The following is a 21,012-nucleotide window of genomic DNA, read 5'->3' as shown; positions in this document are numbered from 1 at the left end:
TAGGGAGGAGGAAAAAATGGGGAGTTGTTTAACGGGTACAGAGTTTCAGGTTGAAATGATGAAAAAATTCTGGATGGTGGTGATGATTACACAATGTACTGTGAATATACTAAATGCCAATGAACACTTGAAAAACGGTTAAAATGGTAAATTTTATATAACACATATTTTGTAAAACAACAAACCCATAAAGATTCAACTGAAAACTCTTAACTCTATCTTTTCAATATTTAATACAGATGTTACTAGTTACTAGACCAGATTTCAGTGTGGGTATAAAATGAATCTTCCTATAAAGTTAAAGAAACTTTTAAAATTAGGGTCTTCTATCTTTAAAAATATCTTTATTAATCCAGGTTTAAAATTTGACCTCTAAAAATAACTTATCAGAGAACAGGCAAGCTAGAGAAACCTATACTATTTATGTTATCTATTAGTCATTATCTTTTCTGCAGTTGATCTTCCTCATGTTATTGTTTCCTTAATAATGGACACAACTCTAATTTTTATCCAAAGCAGCTAAAGTTTAAAATAATTAAATTAACATTGCTTTATAATTTTAAGATACATGCATTTCTAGATGTAAAACAAGACAAAACATTTAAGTTGAAAAAAACTAAAAGGAATATCATGACATGAGTACAAGAACAATTCCACAATTTTTCAGGAGGAATTTTTCTGAAGACAGTAACATGAATAACCACAGAAATTTTGATGCCATATTTCCCCTAGGAAGATGGGCGTCTGTCTGTATTGCTTTAGTAAAGATGAGAAACTAAAGCCAATATCACTGTTTTTAGGAGCAAACTTTATGACATGCATAAATATCAAAATTAATCCGATTTTTTAAATGACTAAATAAAAATAAAAAATAATTAGAATAGAGTAATAAAAATAAATTTCACAAATGGAAGCAAGTGGCTAGCTATAAGCATGGAGGAATCTGGGCATACAAATAACATGAATCAACATGTGGCACTGCTGTTTTGAAATTGTAATAAATGCATATAATCAAAATTGAAATATTAATTTAAGATTGCCAAAATAGTCATTTTAATCTTGCTTCTAAGTTGGCAAATGTAGCAGACTATTAATAAAAATATTTTAAATGAAGGTTATTATCAAATAAGAATATGGAACTGAGTAGATAGGGAACTCCAGAACCAAACATAAAACTGGATTCAAAGGATGTGTCATGGGGTAATTATCTTAGTTATACTCTTTTAACATTAAAATTTTGCAGGAAATGATGGAACACTTGAACTTGTAAAGCAGTTTATGTATAATATATATAGTGTATGTATATTTTTATACATTAAACATAAGCATAATCTATAGTATATAATTGTACATAGATCTTAATTATATATCATTCATGTGTGTATGTATGTATTTATAAACGTGTGTGTGAATATATATAACATATATCTCCCCAAATCAGGAAACTCTGTTTTACGGGGCTTAAAAGAAGTCAAAATACTGAGCAGGAAGTACCAAGCAGGAAGTCATAACTTTTTCAGAGGGAAAATGGCAGTTCTTAAATTCTCAAAAGAAGACATATTGAGAAGTATGTCCTCTTAGGAAAAAAATAGGGAGTTAAAATTATTTAGTTGGAAAAGCCAAGGATGAGAATGTAGTGAGCTTTGACATGGAACATTGTTATAAGCCAATTCTTCCTACCTACCAGTGTAGAATGCAAGAAATCAAAACTGCCTGGACATATCTTTGCAGTAATCAAAACATATGCAGAAACTATTGAGCTTCCAAAATCTGCTAGGACACCTTCAATCTAAATGTTAAACTACATTAGAATATTTGATAGGTACATTAGTTTAAAAGAATAAAGAGAGCCAGGCATGATGATATACACCTGTATTCCCAGCAACTTGGGCGGCTGAGAAAGGAGGATTGCAAGTTCCAGGCCAGTCTTGGGAACTTATAGAGGCCCTAAGTAACTTAGCAAGACCCTGTCTCAAAATAAAAAATAAAAAGGACTGGAATGTGGCTCAGTGGTTAAGCCCATGGGTTCTATCTCTGATACTTTAAAAAAAAAAGAAGAAAATATAAAATGTTAAAGTTCTTCTGCTCATTTAGAACAAATTTGAGAGGAATTTGCCTATAAATGTATCTCTGCATTGAAATGTATTCCCTTATTTTTATTATTAATACTACACTTTGATTTACAAATCAGTTAATGCTATAGTTAGTAATTCCTCATACTTCAGATTCAAACTAACTTTTAAAAAGGTGAGTTTTCATTGTGCATATACACAACGAGATGCTTTTGAATTTAAAAAGTTCATCATGTGGGGAATTCTTTTATACATGACACTAATATTAAGATACTTTTCTTATCAAAAAAGAGTAAGTTTCACTGGGTTCAGTGGTATATATGCCTGTAATCCCAGCAACTCTGGACGCTGAGGCAGGCAAAGCACAAGTTCAAGGCCACCCTCGGCAACTCAGTGAGACCCTGTCTCAAAAAATTAGGAAGAAAAAAAAAAGACTGGGATGTAACTCAGTAGCAAAGTGCCCCTGGGTTCAATGCCCAGTATTTTAAAAAATAAAAACCAAGAAGGTGTAAAGCATAAAAAATTTCTTTTCTTACAAGATCAGAGTAAAGAAATCACTGCCAGCCCTTGAGAACATAAAGTACAATTAAGTACTACTATGAATTGAGAAGACACCTGGTTTTTTTTAGAGTAGATTTACCAATTGTTTATTTAAAAAAATATTTGTTAAAAATTAGTAAGGTGCTTTTAAAAAGGCAAGTAACTTAAACATTTATGTTATCTGCTCTGTAATATGGCTTTAAAATAAGAATGTGCTTAAATAAATACACTTAGCATCCAGTTCTTTAAAGAACATCAAAAGTTTAATAATGAGATGAATTGTTGACAAAGAAACTGTCTTCCTCAAGGAAAAAAAAAAATCTCTACATTAAAAGCCAATGACAGAAAATCCTAAATAATCTTTTGTTGTCAGAAGTCAATTTAATTTTTCCACAGAATAAACACAATTATTTCTATAGTAATATCAGTATAATCTGGGGGAATGAGTAAATCTACAAGGATTTTAAAACTTCTTCCTGTCCACTTATCACTTTTAAGATGCAATGATTCAGAGCTCTGATAGGGATTAAGATTTTCAGGAAATATAGAAGAAATTCATGTTAAAGAACAACAGTGGACCTTGAAGTCATGAGCTTTTGTTACTTTATTGTTAACCAATGAATATTATCCAAAATTAGAGATGTAACTTAGTTGTACAACACAAAAATATACTAATGGTAAAAGCCTATTGGAATTTACCAAATACTCATTAGTGTATTTTACATTACTATATGAACATGTGCTCAACTGCTAATGATAAGTTATATTGGTTTAATCACTATGAAAATCCATATTGCAAATGGCTGTTCCTGTTTTAAAAAATCCACACAGCTTTAAAAATGGATTAAATCCATTTTAATCCTAATCTACAAATAGATTATAAACAGCAAATGTAACTGGTAATTTTTCAACACTGTAACAAACTGATGTAGCAATGATAGTGCACACAATTCAAAATTAGAAAAATTAATGGAAATCCAGGTTTTTACTATTATGGCAATTCCTTTAATGCTTTGGAAAAGTAAAAATTTTTTCAAAGCATGAACAGTAGGGTCTACCATTTACTCCTCTAGTGTACCAAGTAGAAACATTCTCTTTCATAGGATTTTGAAGCATGTGCACACCACTGTACAACAGTCACTTCAAGGTTAACCAGTTATCTTTTGTCCTACAAGTTCAAAATATATTAAGCAAAACCTTTCCTTTTCATAATGTCTGCCCAGATTAATCCTTTTAAAATTAGCAAAATAAAAAAGCACAAGAGATATTTTCAGACATAACTTGAATCTACTGTGCATGAAAAATGTTTAATAAAATGGCAATTTTAATAAATGTAAATTTGAGTGCACAATACCAAATGCAAAGTAGCTGAACCACACAGAGAAAACAAGGCTTTCCATATCTTCAAATCCAGGCATTTAATAATAAAGAAAATATTAGAATATCTCTAACTGGGAAAATTTATTTAGTAAGATAATTAAAATTAACAGCCTAAATATTATAATTTCTAAAATAAGATTACCAAATTTAATTTTTAAGTTATAGATTAAAAAAATAAGCACAGTGATTTAGAAACCAAAAATGCTAAAATGATCATGTAACTATCATATCAAGAAATGAAGGTATAGACATTCTTTATATGCTACAAAGGTAACATCTCTTACTCTCACACACAAAGACACACATTTCCTCAGACATAACACCCCTCTAGGAAGATAGTATACCAGTGACATCTTACAATTTTAACACAAATCAGAGCCCACAGTTCAACTTAACAAAAAGTCAGTTAAAAAATTAGCATTCACATATTCTAAAGGAAAATGAAGTCTCAAAAATATTCCTTCATAATTGAGACTGTCTTAATGTATAATAAACATACAGCTTACACATTTCATGTGTTGGAAACCAGTCATTGTAGGTGTAATAGTGAGGTAGTATTACTGTCCCCTTCCTGGGACTGATGTTTTTATATACTGCCCTTCCAGAAAGGTCATTTTCCTTTTAGTGATTAAAATTAATTACCAACAAATGTTTACTTTCTTTTATTAGACATCCTTTTTTCTAAATCAACTCATGAAAGAACAAAACTTTTCAAGTTTTTGAGACAACTTATTTGTAGGTAGTGTTTCATCAATAACCTCTCCTAGGAACTAACTACACCTCTGTGAAGTGACTAGCAAAGAAGACCACCAAAAATTACAGGAGATGAAACACCAATCAATTTAGCTGTCAAAAATGACTGTAATTAAGTAAGCAAATAACAAATATCCAATAATGCAATTAAATTGGGACTTTATTTTAAAAACCTTATCATCAGCTACACACTATACTATTAAATGTACTAATCCTTTTCATGATTTGTAGTCATCATCTACACAGTGACCAAACACTTCTTCACCCTGCCATAATTTTAAACACTACCAAAGACCTGTATGATAGCAGAATTATGGCTATGGGAATGGCAGGATATGAGAAGGGCACACTGAGAAAATGTAAGAGAATGAAGAAATGTATATAGGTTAAACACAAAAAAGGCAAGGGAAAACTGAGTGCTCCATCTAAACACTTATTGAAAGGTTCACCATTATTTTAAATGCACAAAGTGATCAAGCCATACATACACATTTGTCAGTCATGATAATTAGTGTTGAATGTTCAACAGAAAAAGAAAAATGAAAACTGAAAAATGTAAAAGAATTGATGGAACGTGGTTCTCCATCCCCTGGCCCAAACAAAAAAAGAAAACCGAGCATGATATCACACTGCCTTAATGTTGAAGAGCTCTCCTTAAATTTGTCTTTCAGCCACCACAGTCAAACTGGTATAAGTGCTTTGGCAAGGTGGGATGCATTCCATCACATCTGCAAAGGCCTGCTTTTCTCTGTTGGTGGTTCAGCTTATGAAGAACATGTATGCAAAATAACAGCTCTCACATTGCTTCAAACTCATCAATACGCTGCTTTGTATTGCCTTGCCGAATTTGTCGAAGAGTCTTGTATTTATCACGGCCTGCTTTAACATTCTCAGCATGAAGAACGTCATTTTGTGTTTTCTTGGTTTCATCTCTGGCTTGGGCTAATTCTGAACTCAATGCCTACATTTAAAAAAAAAAAAAGACTATTAAAAAATGTATGGAAATGGTTTAAAGATGCAAAAATACATATATACCAAGTCTGACTTTTTAATATGTTAAAATTTCCACTGTGAAATCATTTTCTCTACTTTTTGTAACGGTGATGGTAGTACTTGGGGAGGAATATTCATGGCCTTTCATTTTCACACTTACAACCATGATATTTTTTTATTCTAAATTTCCTTAACTTTTAATTCAGATTATATAATACCTTAAAGGTAGTTTATTAAATATTATAGTCAATGTACACTTTAAAAATATTTTTATTGGTCCATAATAGTGGAATTAATTGGGACATTCTTGTCAATGTGCACTTTACTATTTAAAAACTATATTCATTTGATTTTCAACACAGCAATAGAATATTTTCTACCTTTTAAAATGGGTCAAGCTAACAAACTAGTTAACAAACATTTGTTAATAGAGTCATACAAAGGAAGAAATGAAATAATTGGCCAAACAACCAATTATAAGACTGGCCACTAATAAGATTGCTAAAAATCTTAAGTTCTTTTCGATACATTCATCTAAGATAGACAAAATATAAACTACATTTTACATGTACATAGAATTACAAATTACCTGAAGTTGTTTCTTTACGCGCTCATTTTTCTGTGTTTCCGTTACACGTTCTTCCTCACTTCTATGGTTCATTACCCCTTCATTCGATAATTCGGCACTAGCCTCAGCATTGTTCTCATCATGTTCATCATGTTCATTTTCTGTTGGAGGAATGACGGGTGGTGGTGGAGGGGGAGGGGGAGCAGACATCACAGTTTTTAACTCTTCTTTGGTCTTTTCCAAGTCTTCCTGGGCTGCAAAAGCCTAAACATTAAAAATAAATTCATGAGCAACTTACTTTGAAAAGTGGTAATTAAGAGAATCAAGTTATCTTGCCTTTCTAGCAAAAACTGTATCTCAGCGTAATGAAAATAGTCCTTACTGATGAACACTCTATTTTTACAGTATACCAGCAGGTAGAAGAGATAAAATTTTTAAAACATTATTTTACAAACCTCTAATAAAAAATTTTTAAAAGCCCTAATAAAAGTTTTAAAATCCCTAATAAAATCATTAATTCTGGCAAGGATTATCCACTGCTGCTGAAATTATTATGCAAATGTTTAACTATTTTGTTTGCAGAGGGCTAATAGATTACATTTGAGCCACATGGGAGTAAAATGGAGGAATCTGTCATTACTCTAATCCAATGATCAATTAAAATCACTAATGGTGAGTTAACTAAATAGTAAGAATCTTTTGACATGAAACAACATAAAATACCCAATATCACCAATGATTTGATTGATTCTATTGTCCTGATTTGTCTAGAAAAGCCCTCTTTACACTGCTATCTTATATAATTATTAATAACACCCCCTTTTACTCACTTTTGTGATCTTCTTGTGTGCTATGTTATATGGAAGTCTCACCTATGATACATTATACAAAAAGCATTTAATTCCTCAAGCTTCTAGATTTAACTTTCAGTTATGGGAAATAGTGGGTATAAAAGGACAAGCTGGATGACACCAAGAGGAAGCAATTTCTTCAGGTTCCTTCTATAAATCAATATCAAAAACAAAGGACTGTCCAACATTAAAAGAGCCTTAGAGCAAAAAAGTACTGCAGGCGTGCAAAGTCCTAATTGAACACTGGCACAGCAAATTACCTCTAAAAGATTTTTTGGGTAAACTGAAAAATTCTGTTTAGATGAGATAAAAATTCACTAAAATGAAATTACAGGTATGATAAGATCTCATTTCAAATATATAAATGGGTATATATATATATATATATATATATATATATATACACACACACACACACACACACACACACACACTCACACACATACACACACACACAAAGAGGAAAATATGCACTAATGCTTTATAATGTTGTCCTAATCTGTGGGAATGCAATTTCTTGTGTACATTTTCTAAGTTTCTACAGTTCAAAGGACTTGTATCTGCAATATGAGATTTTTAAAAGCTTATGTCTCTGAAGTTCATAAATCATCCCTAAATGGGAACGATAAAATTGTAATAATGAAGTAGTATAAGAAGAAGATAAAACAGTTTTATTCCTTTTGTACTATTATATGTAAATTTATTTTATTTATTTTTTTAAGAGAGAAAGAGAGAAAATTTTTTAATATTTATTTTTTAGTTTTCGGTGGACACAACAGCTTTGTTTGTATGTGGTGCTGAGGATCGAACCCGGGCCGCACACACGCCAGGTGAGCTCACTACCACTTGAGCCACATCCCCAGGCCCTATATGTAAATTTAAATGTATCAAAAACTTCCCAATGAAATTTAAACTGCTACAAAGAAAATTAAAGAAAAACATTTTCTATAATAAGTACATTTTATTACAGAACATCATCAAATGTAACTGTTGAGAGCCATCCCTGGACTATATGTAGACTAAATCAGCATGGAAGCCCATTGAATAGGAAAATCTGATATTTGGAAACTTCCAGTGACAATCTGGCTGATAAAATCGCCCAGATACATGTCAGTCCTATTCAGCTCTGCCAAGTCCTACACAGCAGTGGAGATGGGGTGACCTGTTGTAGCCACACCACCTCAGAGATGGGTATAGCCTATCAAGATGCCAATCAATCTGTTGACTGCAAGACTCTACATCTGAAACCATATCCCTACCTTTGACGTATCCCCTTAAATAAAACCAACAGAGCAATTTTCTCGTCAGTCAGCTCCAGTTCCTGTGTAGGCTGGACCTATCAGGAGCTCTGCATTTAAAACCATTTTTCTGACTTTGTCTTTTATTTCTTCACTATTTTCTCAGATGGCTTATCCCTCCTGGGCGAGAAAAATTACTCTGGTGAGTAATTCCTTTTGTACTTTATGATATATAACTGTATTTTGGGGTGTAAAAAATCATTATAGTTGTCTTTTAAAGTTTACATTAAACTCTCATATGTCCCACATTCAACTGAAGCTTGATTTTCACTTTTGACAATGATGGATTCCTCTACAAAGAACTCTCATTAGAAATCTCAGCAGCACCATCACTGTAACTCTCTAATTCTACTCAACATCCAAGAATTGGTTATCCTGCCCTTTTCAGTGCACCACAAAATGTCAGCTCTCCATTTCTCTTTTTCTTCACCGCCACAACCTTTGGTCTTTACCTCTTTAAGTATCCAATATTCAATACATCCTTTATATTATTGTTGTTATTGTTATAAAATCTTACCTGATCATGCTACAATTATGTTTTGAAATTTTGAGAGCCTGGTGTCTACAGACATTCCCCATGACTTTGTCTTAGCATGGCCATTTATGTAAAGCCTTCCACAATTCAACTATCCAATTTGCCAGGCACATCACCAACACTTCCAAATCTACGCTCTATGTTTTGGTCATTTATTGACTGTCCTCAAATTCATTATTTTTGCCCATATTTCCTATACTCATTCAATTCCCTTCTATCTAGAATGACCACCTCTTCAGTCACTAACTGTACTCAATCTTTTCTTTTCCCAAAATTTATTGCTCAATATCCAGCTTAAACGTATATGAGTTTCCCCAATAAACTGGCTCGTTCCTGGAAATTAATCACCTCTTCTGTGTTCCCAAAGTACTGAACATATGTTAATCTTATATTCATCTCTATAAAGTTAGTATATTGCTGACTTATTAGTGGACAAAGAATAGATTACTTTGTGTTGCCACTCGGTTGCTTCCTCTTCCTTTTTCTTTTTGGCTTCTTCTAGAAGGGCAATCTTGGCAGTAAATTCGGCAAGTTCTGCTGCCTATAAAGAACAACATAATTACCAATACTAAAAAAAAAAAGAAAAAAAATCCTAATATATTTTGAATAATCTTACATGTTCAGTCAAAAATATTCAAGTACATTCTTCTGTTTTTAAAAAGGCAATATTTCTTGAAGATCCTAAGTGGCTTATTTATACTAAGCTCTTGAGATAATAAGCTAATGAGACAAAACTAAGTGTTATTCTATAGAATGAGTTTTTATAGATGAGTAGTTAATCCTGATTTAGTAATAGGAACTTAAAATTTGTAACTTAGCTATTTTAAAAAATTTTTATCAGTAAACTTTCACTAAAGCCTACAAAAGAAAAATACTACATTGTTTATATAACGCTTTATAATTTAAAGAGTACTTTGTCAAATAATCTCATCTGATTCCCCAACAATTCTCTTAAGTATATCATTCCCCTTTTCACAGGGAGGGACAGGGGGGCTAAACAAGCCATAAAGGCAAATAGCAAGTAATTACCTGAACTAATACTTAAATCCATAGATCTTTTAAGTGTTATGCCCCTCATTATTTGGAAGTCCATTAAACAACAACAACAAAAATCTAATGAAATATGGCCCATAGTTATGTACAGACCAGAACATACTGCATCAATCGATCTAGAACAAAAGATGCCAGATGGCTTACTGCAGAGCCTGTCAAAAGTATAAGCAAATGAGAATCTTATTGGCAGTAAAGGTATTTATTTGTTTTATTTCTAGGCTTTCTTTAAGGCAGAAATAAGTTTTAGGTTTATTTTCATACTTCATTAAGTTCCCTATACCTTTGGTTTGCATTTCACAGGTATGGTTTTTAAAAAGTTCATGCCACGCATTTACTTAATTTTTTCTTTTTCTCTAAGATCTAATATAATTCCTTACTAGCTGTTCCTGATTCTTCATCTGGTCAGCAGCTTGTTTTGCTATAGCAGACTTGGCCTCTTCAGCAGCTTGACGCTCCTTTTCTAGCCGTTCAGCTTCTTCTCTTGCTCGTTTTCGTTCCTGATCCAGTTCTAGAGCTTTCCGAGTCTGTTCTTCTAGTTCTGTCAAATACATGTATTTCCATGCCCCCCAAATAATGATTAATTCCAATTATTTCATTACCCAAAGAAACTAAAATAGTAACACAGAATCTCATGTGTTTAGTTTCTAAAAATCAGTACATATATCAATACACACACACACATATATATATACAAATATATAGCAATCACATAGACTTCATTTTTATCTTAGTGAAATATTAATAATTTTTAGAAATCTATGATGCAATTCAAAAATGCAAAGACATGAAAATTCTTTTTAATTCAAGTTATGTCATGAGGCTAGAAGCACATACCTTTACTTTCTAAAAATCCTTTCACTTAAAGTTTAACCTTAAGGGGGATGAATTTTTTTTTTTTTTTTTAAAGGGGGTACTAAATTATACCGGTTGTAGAGCACTTGCATAGTAGGCACAAGGCCCTGGATTCAGGATCAGCAACATCTATTAGATAAGTAAACCCAAGGAATTTGACCTAATGTAAAAGTTCTTACATGAACTACAAATTATTGAAAATTGTGTTACTGGTATCCACAATTCCTAAGGGATGTGAAAGCAAGTGCTATTTGGAGATGACTGACTGAAATTTTAATCTTGAACAGTTAAGACCACAAAATTTTCTTATCCCAGTGAGTTGAACAGGAAAGGAAAATACTGCTGACACAAAACCAGGAAGCTTTTAAATGATTTTAAAATTACTAACTTTAAACATTACTAACAATTCTTATTGAATAAGTACATTGTATGAAAGAGATAACAGAATGCTATCTAAGAGAGTGCAATGGTCTAGAAAGAATCACTTTTCCTTACTGAATACATTAGAAAAGAGGAGAAGTTGAAAATCTATATGCCAGGAGGTTTGTGGTTTTGATCTGTATTCCCCTGATGATTAGTGATGTTGAGCATTTCTGCATGTACCTGTTGGCCATTTGTATGTTTTGTTTTGTTTTGTTTTAAAAATGTCTATTTAGATCTACTGCCTATTTTTAAAATCTGGTTGTATTATTTGGAGTTTGTTATATATTCTATGTAACTACCTCTTGTCAAATGTATGTAATGTAAGAGCTTTTACCTACTGTTCTTAATTTTGTTGTTCATGGTCAGAATTAGCTTAAGTAACTGTAATTAAGACTTTGGAGTTATGAAAAGAATGGAAAAGAAAAATTACTCTTCAGTTAGGTTCTAAATTCTTGATAAAGGAATATAAAAATTCTATGTGGCTATTTTGCTATAAAGATGAAAAGTGTACAACACTGGATGTTGCCACAGCTAAATTCTAGAATTACTCATTTTTTAAGTTTTTATTTTTGATACACAAAAACATAATGTTCAATTCGTGTACACTGCACATAGTATTTAAATTAGTAAACACACCTATTTCTCTAAGCACAATTCTTTGTTAAAAGTTTTCAAAATCCTTTGTTCTAGCTTCTGAAATGTGCAGTTCATAACTGTTATCTATAAGTCATAATACTTTACAACAATAGCCCAGAGTTTTTTGCTCCAATCTAACTATAACTTAGTACCCACTGTTGGAACTTTCCTCATCCCTTCCTCCACACTGTCCCTGACCTCTGGTAACTACCATTCTACTCACATCTATGAAATAAATGTTTTTTTATATTCCACATGAATGAGATCATGTGGTACTTGTCTTTTTGTACCTGACTTGTTTCATTTCACAAAATGAAACAGTTCCATTGATGTTGTTGCAAAAGATGTGATTGTGCATGTTACATACCACATTTTCTTCATCCATTAATCAGTTCATGAACACTTAGATAATCTTATTTCCACTTCTCTGCTACTGTGAAGAATCCAGCAATGTACATAGTAGGATAGATAGTTCTTTTACATACCAATTTCATTTCCTTCAAATATATTCCCAGTAGTAGAATTATTGGACCATCATCATCATAGTTCTATTTTTAATATTTATGAGGAAGCTTCATACTGTTTTCCATAACAGCTATACTAATTTACATTGCCACCAACAGTGTGCAAGGTGCCCTTTCCTCCACATCCATGTTACCACATGGTATCTTTAGTCTTTTTTATACCAGCCATTCTTACTGGAGGTGATACTTCATTGTGGTTTTGATCTGTATTCCCCTGATGATTAGTGATGTTGAGCATTTCTGCACGTACCTGTTGGCCATTTGTTATTTATTTTATTTATTTTTTTTTTTTTTGAAAAATGTCTATTTAGATCTACTGCCTATTTTTAAAATCTGGTTGTATTATTTGGAGTTTGTTATATATTCTATGTATCTACCTCTTGTCAAATGTATATGTTGTAAATATTGTCTCCCATTCTGTATGTTGTCTGCATTCTGTTGAGTGTTGCTGTGCAGAAACTTTTATAAAATCCCATTTGTCTACTTTTGCTCGTTTCCTGAACTTTTGGCATCTTGTCCATAAAGTCCCTGCCCATTCCAATGGACTGAAGTATTTCCCATTGGTTTTCTTCTCGAAATTTGCTTCGAGTGTTCCATTTAAGATTTTAATCCATTTTGGGTTGAGTTTTTAATCAGTGAGAAATGGAAGTCCAGTTTAATTCTGCATGTGGGTTTCCAATATTCCCAACATTGTTTATTAAAAAGACTACCTCTAATTCATATTTTTAGTACCTACGTTGAAAATCAGTTAGCTGTAGATATGTGGGTTAACTTCTAGGCTATTCTATTTTAATGACAATACCATGCCATTTTGATTACTGCAAATCTGTAATATGTTTTGAATTCAGATAGTGTAATGTCTCTTGTTCTTTGTTCTCACAGTAACCTTGGCTATTCAGGGGTGTCTGTGTGTGTGTCTCTGTGTGTGTGTGTGTGTGTTTCATATACATTTTAGAATTGTTTTTCCTAGTCCTGTGAAGTATACCACTGGTATTTTAATAGGAATTGCAATTAATCAGTAAGTTGCTTTGGGTAGAATGAACATTTTAACAATATTGATTCTTCTATATTGTTATATAGAAAAAAAAAATATACATATATATATATATATATAATATAGAACATGGGATGTTTTTCCCATTAGTTTTGGTTCTCTTCAATTTCTTTAAAATTTTTACTGTAGAAATAATTTCATCTCTTTGGTTAAATTTATTTCTAGGTATTTTATCTTTTGTAGCTATTATGAATAGGACTGCTTTCTTGATTTCTATTTCGGGTAATTCACTATTGGCATATAGCACATAGTGATGCATGTGTGTGTGTGTGTTGCTGGAGATTGAACCTAGGGCCTTGCGCATATGAGGCAAGCACTCTACCAACTGAGCTATATCCCCAGTCCCAATGCTAGTGATTTTATATGTTAATTTTATATCATGCAACTTCCCTGAATTCATTAATTTTAGCAGTTTTTGGTAGAGTCTTTGAGGTTTCTGTACAGGAGATTATGTCATCTGCAAATGGTGACAATTTGATTTCTTCTTATTCAATCTGGGTGCCCTGCATTTCCTTCTCTTTCCTAACTGCTCCAGCTAGGACTTCCAGCACTATCTTGAATAAAAATGTAAAAAAATGGGCATCCTTATCTTGTATCAGATCTCAGAGAGAAAGCTTTTCCCCATACAATATATTCACTGTTCGCTTAATATAAATGATCTTTATTTTGTTGAGGTATGTTCCTTATATATTTGTTCAGCATTTTTATTAGAAGGTATTAGAACGATGTTGAATTTTGTCAGATTCCTTTTCTCCCTCAATTGAGATAATGGTGTGGTTTTTGTCCTTCATTCTGTTGATGTGGTGTATCACTTTTCAGCCTTGCATCACTGGGATGAATCCTACTTGATTGTGCTAAATAATCTTTTAAATTTGCTATTGTATCTGGCTGGCAAAAATTCTGTTGAGGATTTTTGCAGTCTTTGTTCATCAAACTGCTCTGTAGTTTTCCTGTTTTTATTATGTCCTTATCTGTTTTTTGGTATCAGAGTAATGTCCTCTTAGAATGTGTTTGGAAGAGTTCCTTCCTGTTTTGGAATAGCTTAAGGAGATTCAGATTAAATGTTTGATAAATTCAGCAGTGAAGCCCTCTGGTCCTAGGATTTTCTTTGAATTACTAATAAAAAACTTTCCATCAATCTCATTTGTTACTGGTCTGATTAGGTTTTCTATTCATGATTCTGTCTTGAGAAGGTGTGTGTCTACGAATTTGTTCATTTTTCCTAAATTATCAAACATGTTGGTACATACTTTATAACAATCTCTAATGATTTTTGTATTTCTATGGTGTCAGTTGTAATGCTTCCATTTCTATCTCTGATTTGACTCTTCTGTCCTCAGTCTAGCTAAGGCTTGTCTATTTCATATATTTTGAAGAACCAGTTCTTTGTTTCATTGATCTTTTGTATTGCTTTTTAGGCTTCATTTATTTCTGCTTTGATCATTACTGTTTCTTTCCTTTTAATAAGCTTTTAATTATTTTTCTAGTTCCATGAAATGCAGTGATAGGTTCTTTAAAATCTCTCCTTTTTTTGATGTGGGCGTTGATTGCTATAAACTTCCTTTTTGGTACTACTTTTGCTGTATCTGATTGGTTTGGGTATGTTGTGTCTCTATTTTGACTTTGAGAATTTTTAAAGTGGTGATGATGGTGGTGAAAGCCCAGAGGGGGCTTTCAGTTTCAAAGTGATGCTGGTTTTTGTTTTGGAGATGGGGGTGGTTACTGGGGACTAAACTCAGAGGCACGTGGCCACTGAACCATATCCCCAGATCTGTTCTGCATTTTATTTAGAGACAGGGTCTCACAGAGTTGCGTAGGGCCTTGCCATTGCTGAGGCCAGCTTTGAATTCCGGATTCTCATGTCTCAGCCTCCTGAGCCACTGAGATTACAGGCATATGCCACTGTGCCCAGGCCTCAAAGTGACCCTGTTTGAGTCAGTGGCAGATTGCAAGCTACTGGTGTCTGCCTGAAGAAAACTGTGAGTGTGTTGGGCATTTCATGTCAGGATCAACACAACAATGAGTGCTGCCAGGCAATCTCCCACACACAGGTGAATCATTCAGCCTCCCCAAGAAATGATCTTGGATCTAGCAATTTGGAGGCAGAAGACTTGGGCAATGAGAAAACAAAAATTCTTGAGACTTATCGGGTACAGGCAAGAAAGCACATATTGGTTGTCTTGTTATAGAAGATCACAAAACAACATCTCATTTTCAAAAAGGGGAAGAAGATAAGAAAATAATGAAGAATTGGAGTCTCAATATCATCAAATATTTATCAGGAAACTATCAACACTGTGGACTTGGCTTCAATGAGATAGAAGATCATGATGGAGAAGATGACGTGGCTGGAGACAATGATGATATTCACCTTATTTTGAAAGTCTAGATGATTCTGAAAGTGATTCAGAATTAGAGAAAGAAGAATCTGAAGAACTTGAAGCTACTGAGCACCCTGATGAAATGGAAGATCCCCAAAACAAAAAGATGCAAAAAAGCAATTATAAAATATTTGTTAAATCTAGTTTGTTAATTCCCACTTAGTCTTTGATTAAAAGTAAGCCTTATTGTTATAATGCACAATGGAGGACTGATTATGGAATATTACAATTATTTAAAAAGGTCCTTTTAAATAATTATAAAGCCATTGCTTTCAAATGCCATTCAATACACTTTTATGGCCATGACTATTATTTTGTAAAGAGTAACACTTGTAGAAAATTATAAATACGATATTCAACTTCCTTTTGTATTAACATCACCAACCCTTTAACCTCACCTTTTACCCCTTCAGATGCATTGTGGAAGACATGTTGTGGTAGCTATTTCATCTGGGTTTTTTTTCTTCATATTTTTCTTTTATAAAAATTTGATGCTGTGATGTTTTCATGAAATATATTCCTTAATTAATTGTTAAAGTAGAACATTCATCAAGAATATTTCTGCTGCCTATCACAATCTAAATTATTGTTGGAAAAAGATTACATATTTCATTCACTCTTACTGATTCAGCTCTGCTCTTTTGGACCAAAACAACACAAGCACAAGTACATCAACCCATTAAGCTCCAGGATTCCAATTCTATATAGAATGATGGGACATGATAGATTAATACATATTAGAACAGAATAAAACTGTCACATTTAGAATGTTGTAATTCCAGCCTTCATACAACTTGTATCACATTGCATGTTAGGATTTTGATAAAATTTGGCCAAGTTTTACATATGAAATTATTTTTCTGCTCATTTAGTTCTGACTATTTAGAAATATGTAAACCTGGATTTTTATTTTTTTAAAAGGAAATGTGACCAAAGTTCATTTATCCCTTCAGGTCTAAATAAAGACTAAGCAGTTTCCCATATTTGGTTGTGATACATTTATTTTCATTATCTAAAAAAGAGGAAGGGAGTTTATTGAATAAGCAGAAATAAGAAATTGTCTTTATTTTATTCCAGTGTGGTTATTTGATTATCTAATTACTAAAAAGAAGTATTACCTTTTAATTTTATTGCTTCTGTTGAAGATTAAAATGCTTTTATGTGAATGATTTTTATAATGGATTAACACAACTGCATTATGGGCTAGTCAGTGGATCTCTGAATAATTGTTTCCAAAATCTGAATGTTTCCAAGTAACAGGTTCAAAGATGAGAATCAAACCTGTTTGTGAGACAAACTATTATTTATCTAGATACTTAAGTATATGTTTGATGCACTGGACCTTTTTACCCCCAAGTACTCTTATCATTTTGCAATTTACAATTTGTTAAGAGTACAGCAATTAAAACAGGTGATTTCTGGCTACAGATTATGTCTTGCATTACTTTTCATATATCTGGCCCCAAAAATTTATTTATTATTTTGTTTTTGCTTTTTTAACTTTTCACATTGTTTTAAAACAGGTTCCACCCTATATATATTTAAAATAATGAGTCTGCCAGGAATGGTGGCGCATGCCTGTGATCCCAGGAGCTCAGGAGGATGAAACAGGAGGATCAAAAGTTCAAGAACAGCCTCGGCAATTCAGCGAGACACTGTCTCAAAAAATAAAAAGGGCTGGAGATGTGACTCAGTGGTTAAGTGCCATGGGTTCAACCACCAATATCCCCCAAAATAAACATTATAAAAGACAATGTGTAAAACATTTAACAGATACATGGTTTACAGAAATTTAGTTTATTCCATTCAAAGCATTTTAGCTTGACCACTGATTTTCAAATATCTAGCCTGTAGAACTGCACATTGAAGTTGATTTAAATAGAAAATGAGGGCTTATATTTAAAAATGTAAGAGGGAGAGAGACCAGTGTTATGTTTCAAAAAGTATTTTCATCATTTCATGGTTTAAATATGCTGGGTTGCTTATGAGTCTTGATTCTGATACACAAACACAAGCATGTTCTGAACTAACTACACTGGCAAAAATTATTTTTAAATTTCTTTTTTGAGTTCTTCCATGTATTTATATAGTTTCCAAAGATTTTTCTGTTATTGATTTTTATATTTATTGCATTGTGATCAGAAAAGACACTCAATATGATTTCATTTTTTTAAAAAATATGCTGCAACTTGTTTTGTGGACTGCCATATGATCTATCCTGAAAAACGTTCCATATGCTAATAAGAAAGTTTTGCATTCTCTAACTGTTGGATAGCATGTTCTGTTAGGTCTCTTTGGTACTGGGTGCAATTTAACCGTTTCTTCGTTGATTTTCTGTCTGGATAATTTGTCCAATGTTAAAGTCCCTAGCTATGGATTGTATTGGTTTGACCTTTAGGTCTGTTAATAGTTGCTTTATTTGAGTGTTATAATATTGGATATATATACATATACACACACATATATTTTTAAAGATTTGCTCTTGCTGAATTGACACCTTAATCATTATATAATAATCCTCATTGTCTCTTTTTACTGGTTTTGATTTAAAGTCATTTTATCTGATATTAGTATGGCTACTCCTGCTTTCTTTTGGTGTCCATTTGCATGAAATAGTTCATTCCTCTCCTTGTTCCTGTTTTTAAAGCAAATACTTTGTCTTTCTCTATTCAGAATAATGTTTGCCTTGGGTTTGTCATATATAGCCTGTACAATGTTGAGCTAAGTGCCTTCTATTCCTAGTTTTTCTACTGTTTTAAACATCAGTGAGTACTAAACTTTGTTAAATGCTTTTTCTGCATCTAATGAGATAATGATGTGATTCTTATCTGTAAGTCTGTTTTATTGTGGTGAACTACATTTAGTGATTGTATCTCTGGGCTGATAACCAATTGATTATGGTACTCTTTTTTAAAAAATATTTATTTTTTAGTTTTAGGTGGATAAAATCTTTTTATTTTATTTTTATGTGGTGCTGAGGATCGAACCCAGTGCCTCACATATGCTAAGAGAGCACTCTACCACTTGAGCCACAAACCTAGCCCGGTACACTATCTTTTAAATGTGTTTTTTCAGGTAATTTGTCAATATTTTATTAATAATTTTCATATCTATGTTCATCTTTTCATTCATTAACTGATGAACACCTGTGTTGTTTCCCCTGTTCTACTAACTATTGTAAATAATGTTAACATATGTGTATATGGTTTTTGTGTTGTAAGATTTCATTTCTTTGGGGTACAAACTTAAGGTGAGAAATTCCTAGACTATATTAACTCTTTTGGTTTTGAGGACTGCCACAGTAGTTACAAGAGTGGCTATACTATATTATATTCCAATCAGCAATGTATGATGATTACTCTACGTTCTCATCAACGTTTTTTTGTTGTTGTTGTTGTGTTTGTTTGTTTGGTACCTGGGATTGCACTCAAGGGCACTCTCAACCACTGAGCCACATCCCCAACCCTATTTAGTTCTTTTTTTTTTTTTTTTAAGAGACAGGGTCTCACTAGGTTGTTTAGTTCCTCGCTGTTGCTGAGGCTGGCTTTGAATTCATGAACCTCCTGTCTCAGATTCTCAAGTCACTGAGATTACAGGCGTGAGCCACTGAACCCTGTGTCCAACATTTCTTAATGTTTGTTTTCTGGATTGTAGTCACTCTACAAATTTGAAATGGTGTCTCACAGTTTTGATTTACACTTCCCTTTTCTAAGGCAATGTTTCATCAAGGATCGCTTTTTAAAAAAAAAAAAAAAAAAAAAAAAAAAACCTTAGAAAAGAATACTACCTTAAAGGAAAGCAAGTAAGTTTTGTTAGCAAAGACCTAAGCAATTTAGTGAGACCCTGTCTCTAAATAAAATATAAAATAGGGCTGGGGGGGCTGGGGTTTTGGCTTAGTGGTGGAGCGCTCGCCTAGCATGCATGAGGCATGCACCACATTAAAAATAAAATAAATATATAAAATAAAATAAAAATAAAGATATAAAAAAATAGGGCTGGGGATGTAGCTCAGTGGTAGAGTAAGTGTCCATGAGTTCAATCCCTGATTATTCCCTGCTCCCACAAAAAAAAAGTATCTGTACAACACCTAAGGAATCTATCAGAAAAGTGCTTTGATTTTTTAAAATATGAATTTAGGAACCTAAGGAAACCAAGAGGTTGAAATGACTTCCTTATGATCATATTATAAAATAACAACAGAATTAAACTTTGCTCCTAATTGTAAACAATGTATATCCAAAGTGAATATCACCCTGCCTACCCACAACTACTCCTTTTAATCACATCATGCTTACTTCCCTCCTGGCACTTAAAAACTATATAAAAATGATGTTACCATTTCATCCTCTTCTTTCAGTAAAATATAGACTCCATTAGAGCAAGGACCTTTTCTGTTCAGTACTGTATCCTAATGCCTAGAACTGTGTATAATACACGCAAGGGATTTAAAAAGTATCCAGACCAAATGCAATCATTACATGTCAACTCTTTTCTATAGTTTGTCTTACTGAAGAAGAAAAATTCACCTTGATATTTGCTTGAACAGTAACTGAATGCAGGTCTGGCTGTATTATATTCAAATATCATTTGCCATTATATCCTCAAAATAATTAAAAATGATAAATAATTTTTAAAATGTTACATGTGGAACAATGCTTCTATTTAATGATTCATCTAAAAAATAACATCAATAAAAACAAAAATAAATAATGAAATATAAAGTTTCTTCTCACACACAAAAAAATCATAGGTCAATTTACTAAATACCATGACTTAGAGATGGCCGAAGTTACTGCATTTGAATGAGATTTTAATATAAATTACAAGACAATCATGTAGATTTTAGGACAGCCTGGAAAAACTTCATTAGAAAAACAAAAACCAAATTGGGTGTCTTTTGCCTTAAGATGACTGATTTGAAATTGTCTTGATAGGATGTTCTATATTCTTTATGTTCTATCTCGCTTATATTCTCCAGTGCTTCTTTGCTTTTTTTATATATAAATTAATATTTTTATTACACGTCCTAAATAAATGAGTTTGAAATATTTAGTAGTTCTTTCAAAAAAGGTGTTATGTAAATAAAAAAGTGCTGGTTC

At 32.5% G+C, this 21,012-nt stretch overlaps 1 protein-coding gene and 1 pseudogene across 3 annotated transcripts in view; one reads left to right on the top strand and one right to left on the bottom strand.

Moving 5' to 3' along the window:
* Nucleotides 1-21,012, bottom strand: part of Rdx (radixin) — an 87,991-nt gene that overhangs the window by 12,133 nt on the left and 54,846 nt on the right. For 2 of the 3 annotated variants that reach the window (XM_046466181.2, XM_046466189.1), the window contains 4 exons: nt 10,421-10,581; nt 9,439-9,531; nt 6,328-6,570; nt 3,199-5,706 (listed from right to left, as the gene is read on the bottom strand). In XM_046466181.2, the coding sequence (XP_046322137.1) occupies nt 5,542-5,706; nt 6,328-6,570; nt 9,439-9,531; nt 10,421-10,581 (662 nt within the window). In that variant the 3' untranslated portion in view covers nt 3,199-5,541. Of the gene's footprint in view, nt 1-3,198; nt 5,707-6,327; nt 6,571-9,438; nt 9,532-10,420; nt 10,582-21,012 lie in introns of those variants that run through there. The other variant, XM_058586481.1, reaches the window with a different exon arrangement.
* Nucleotides 15,552-16,076, top strand: LOC124108385 (small acidic protein-like; annotated as a pseudogene).

Source organism: Marmota monax, unplaced genomic scaffold (assembly GCF_021218885.2).
Source record: "Marmota monax isolate L192 unplaced genomic scaffold, Marmota_monax_Labrador192_F-V1.1 WCK01_AAM20220418_F8-fsc00045, whole genome shotgun sequence".
NCBI classification, from domain to species: Eukaryota; Metazoa; Chordata; class Mammalia; order Rodentia; family Sciuridae; genus Marmota; species Marmota monax.
The sequence above is the reverse complement of the archived record's forward strand: the minus strand, read 5'-3'. Positions and strand labels throughout refer to the sequence as shown.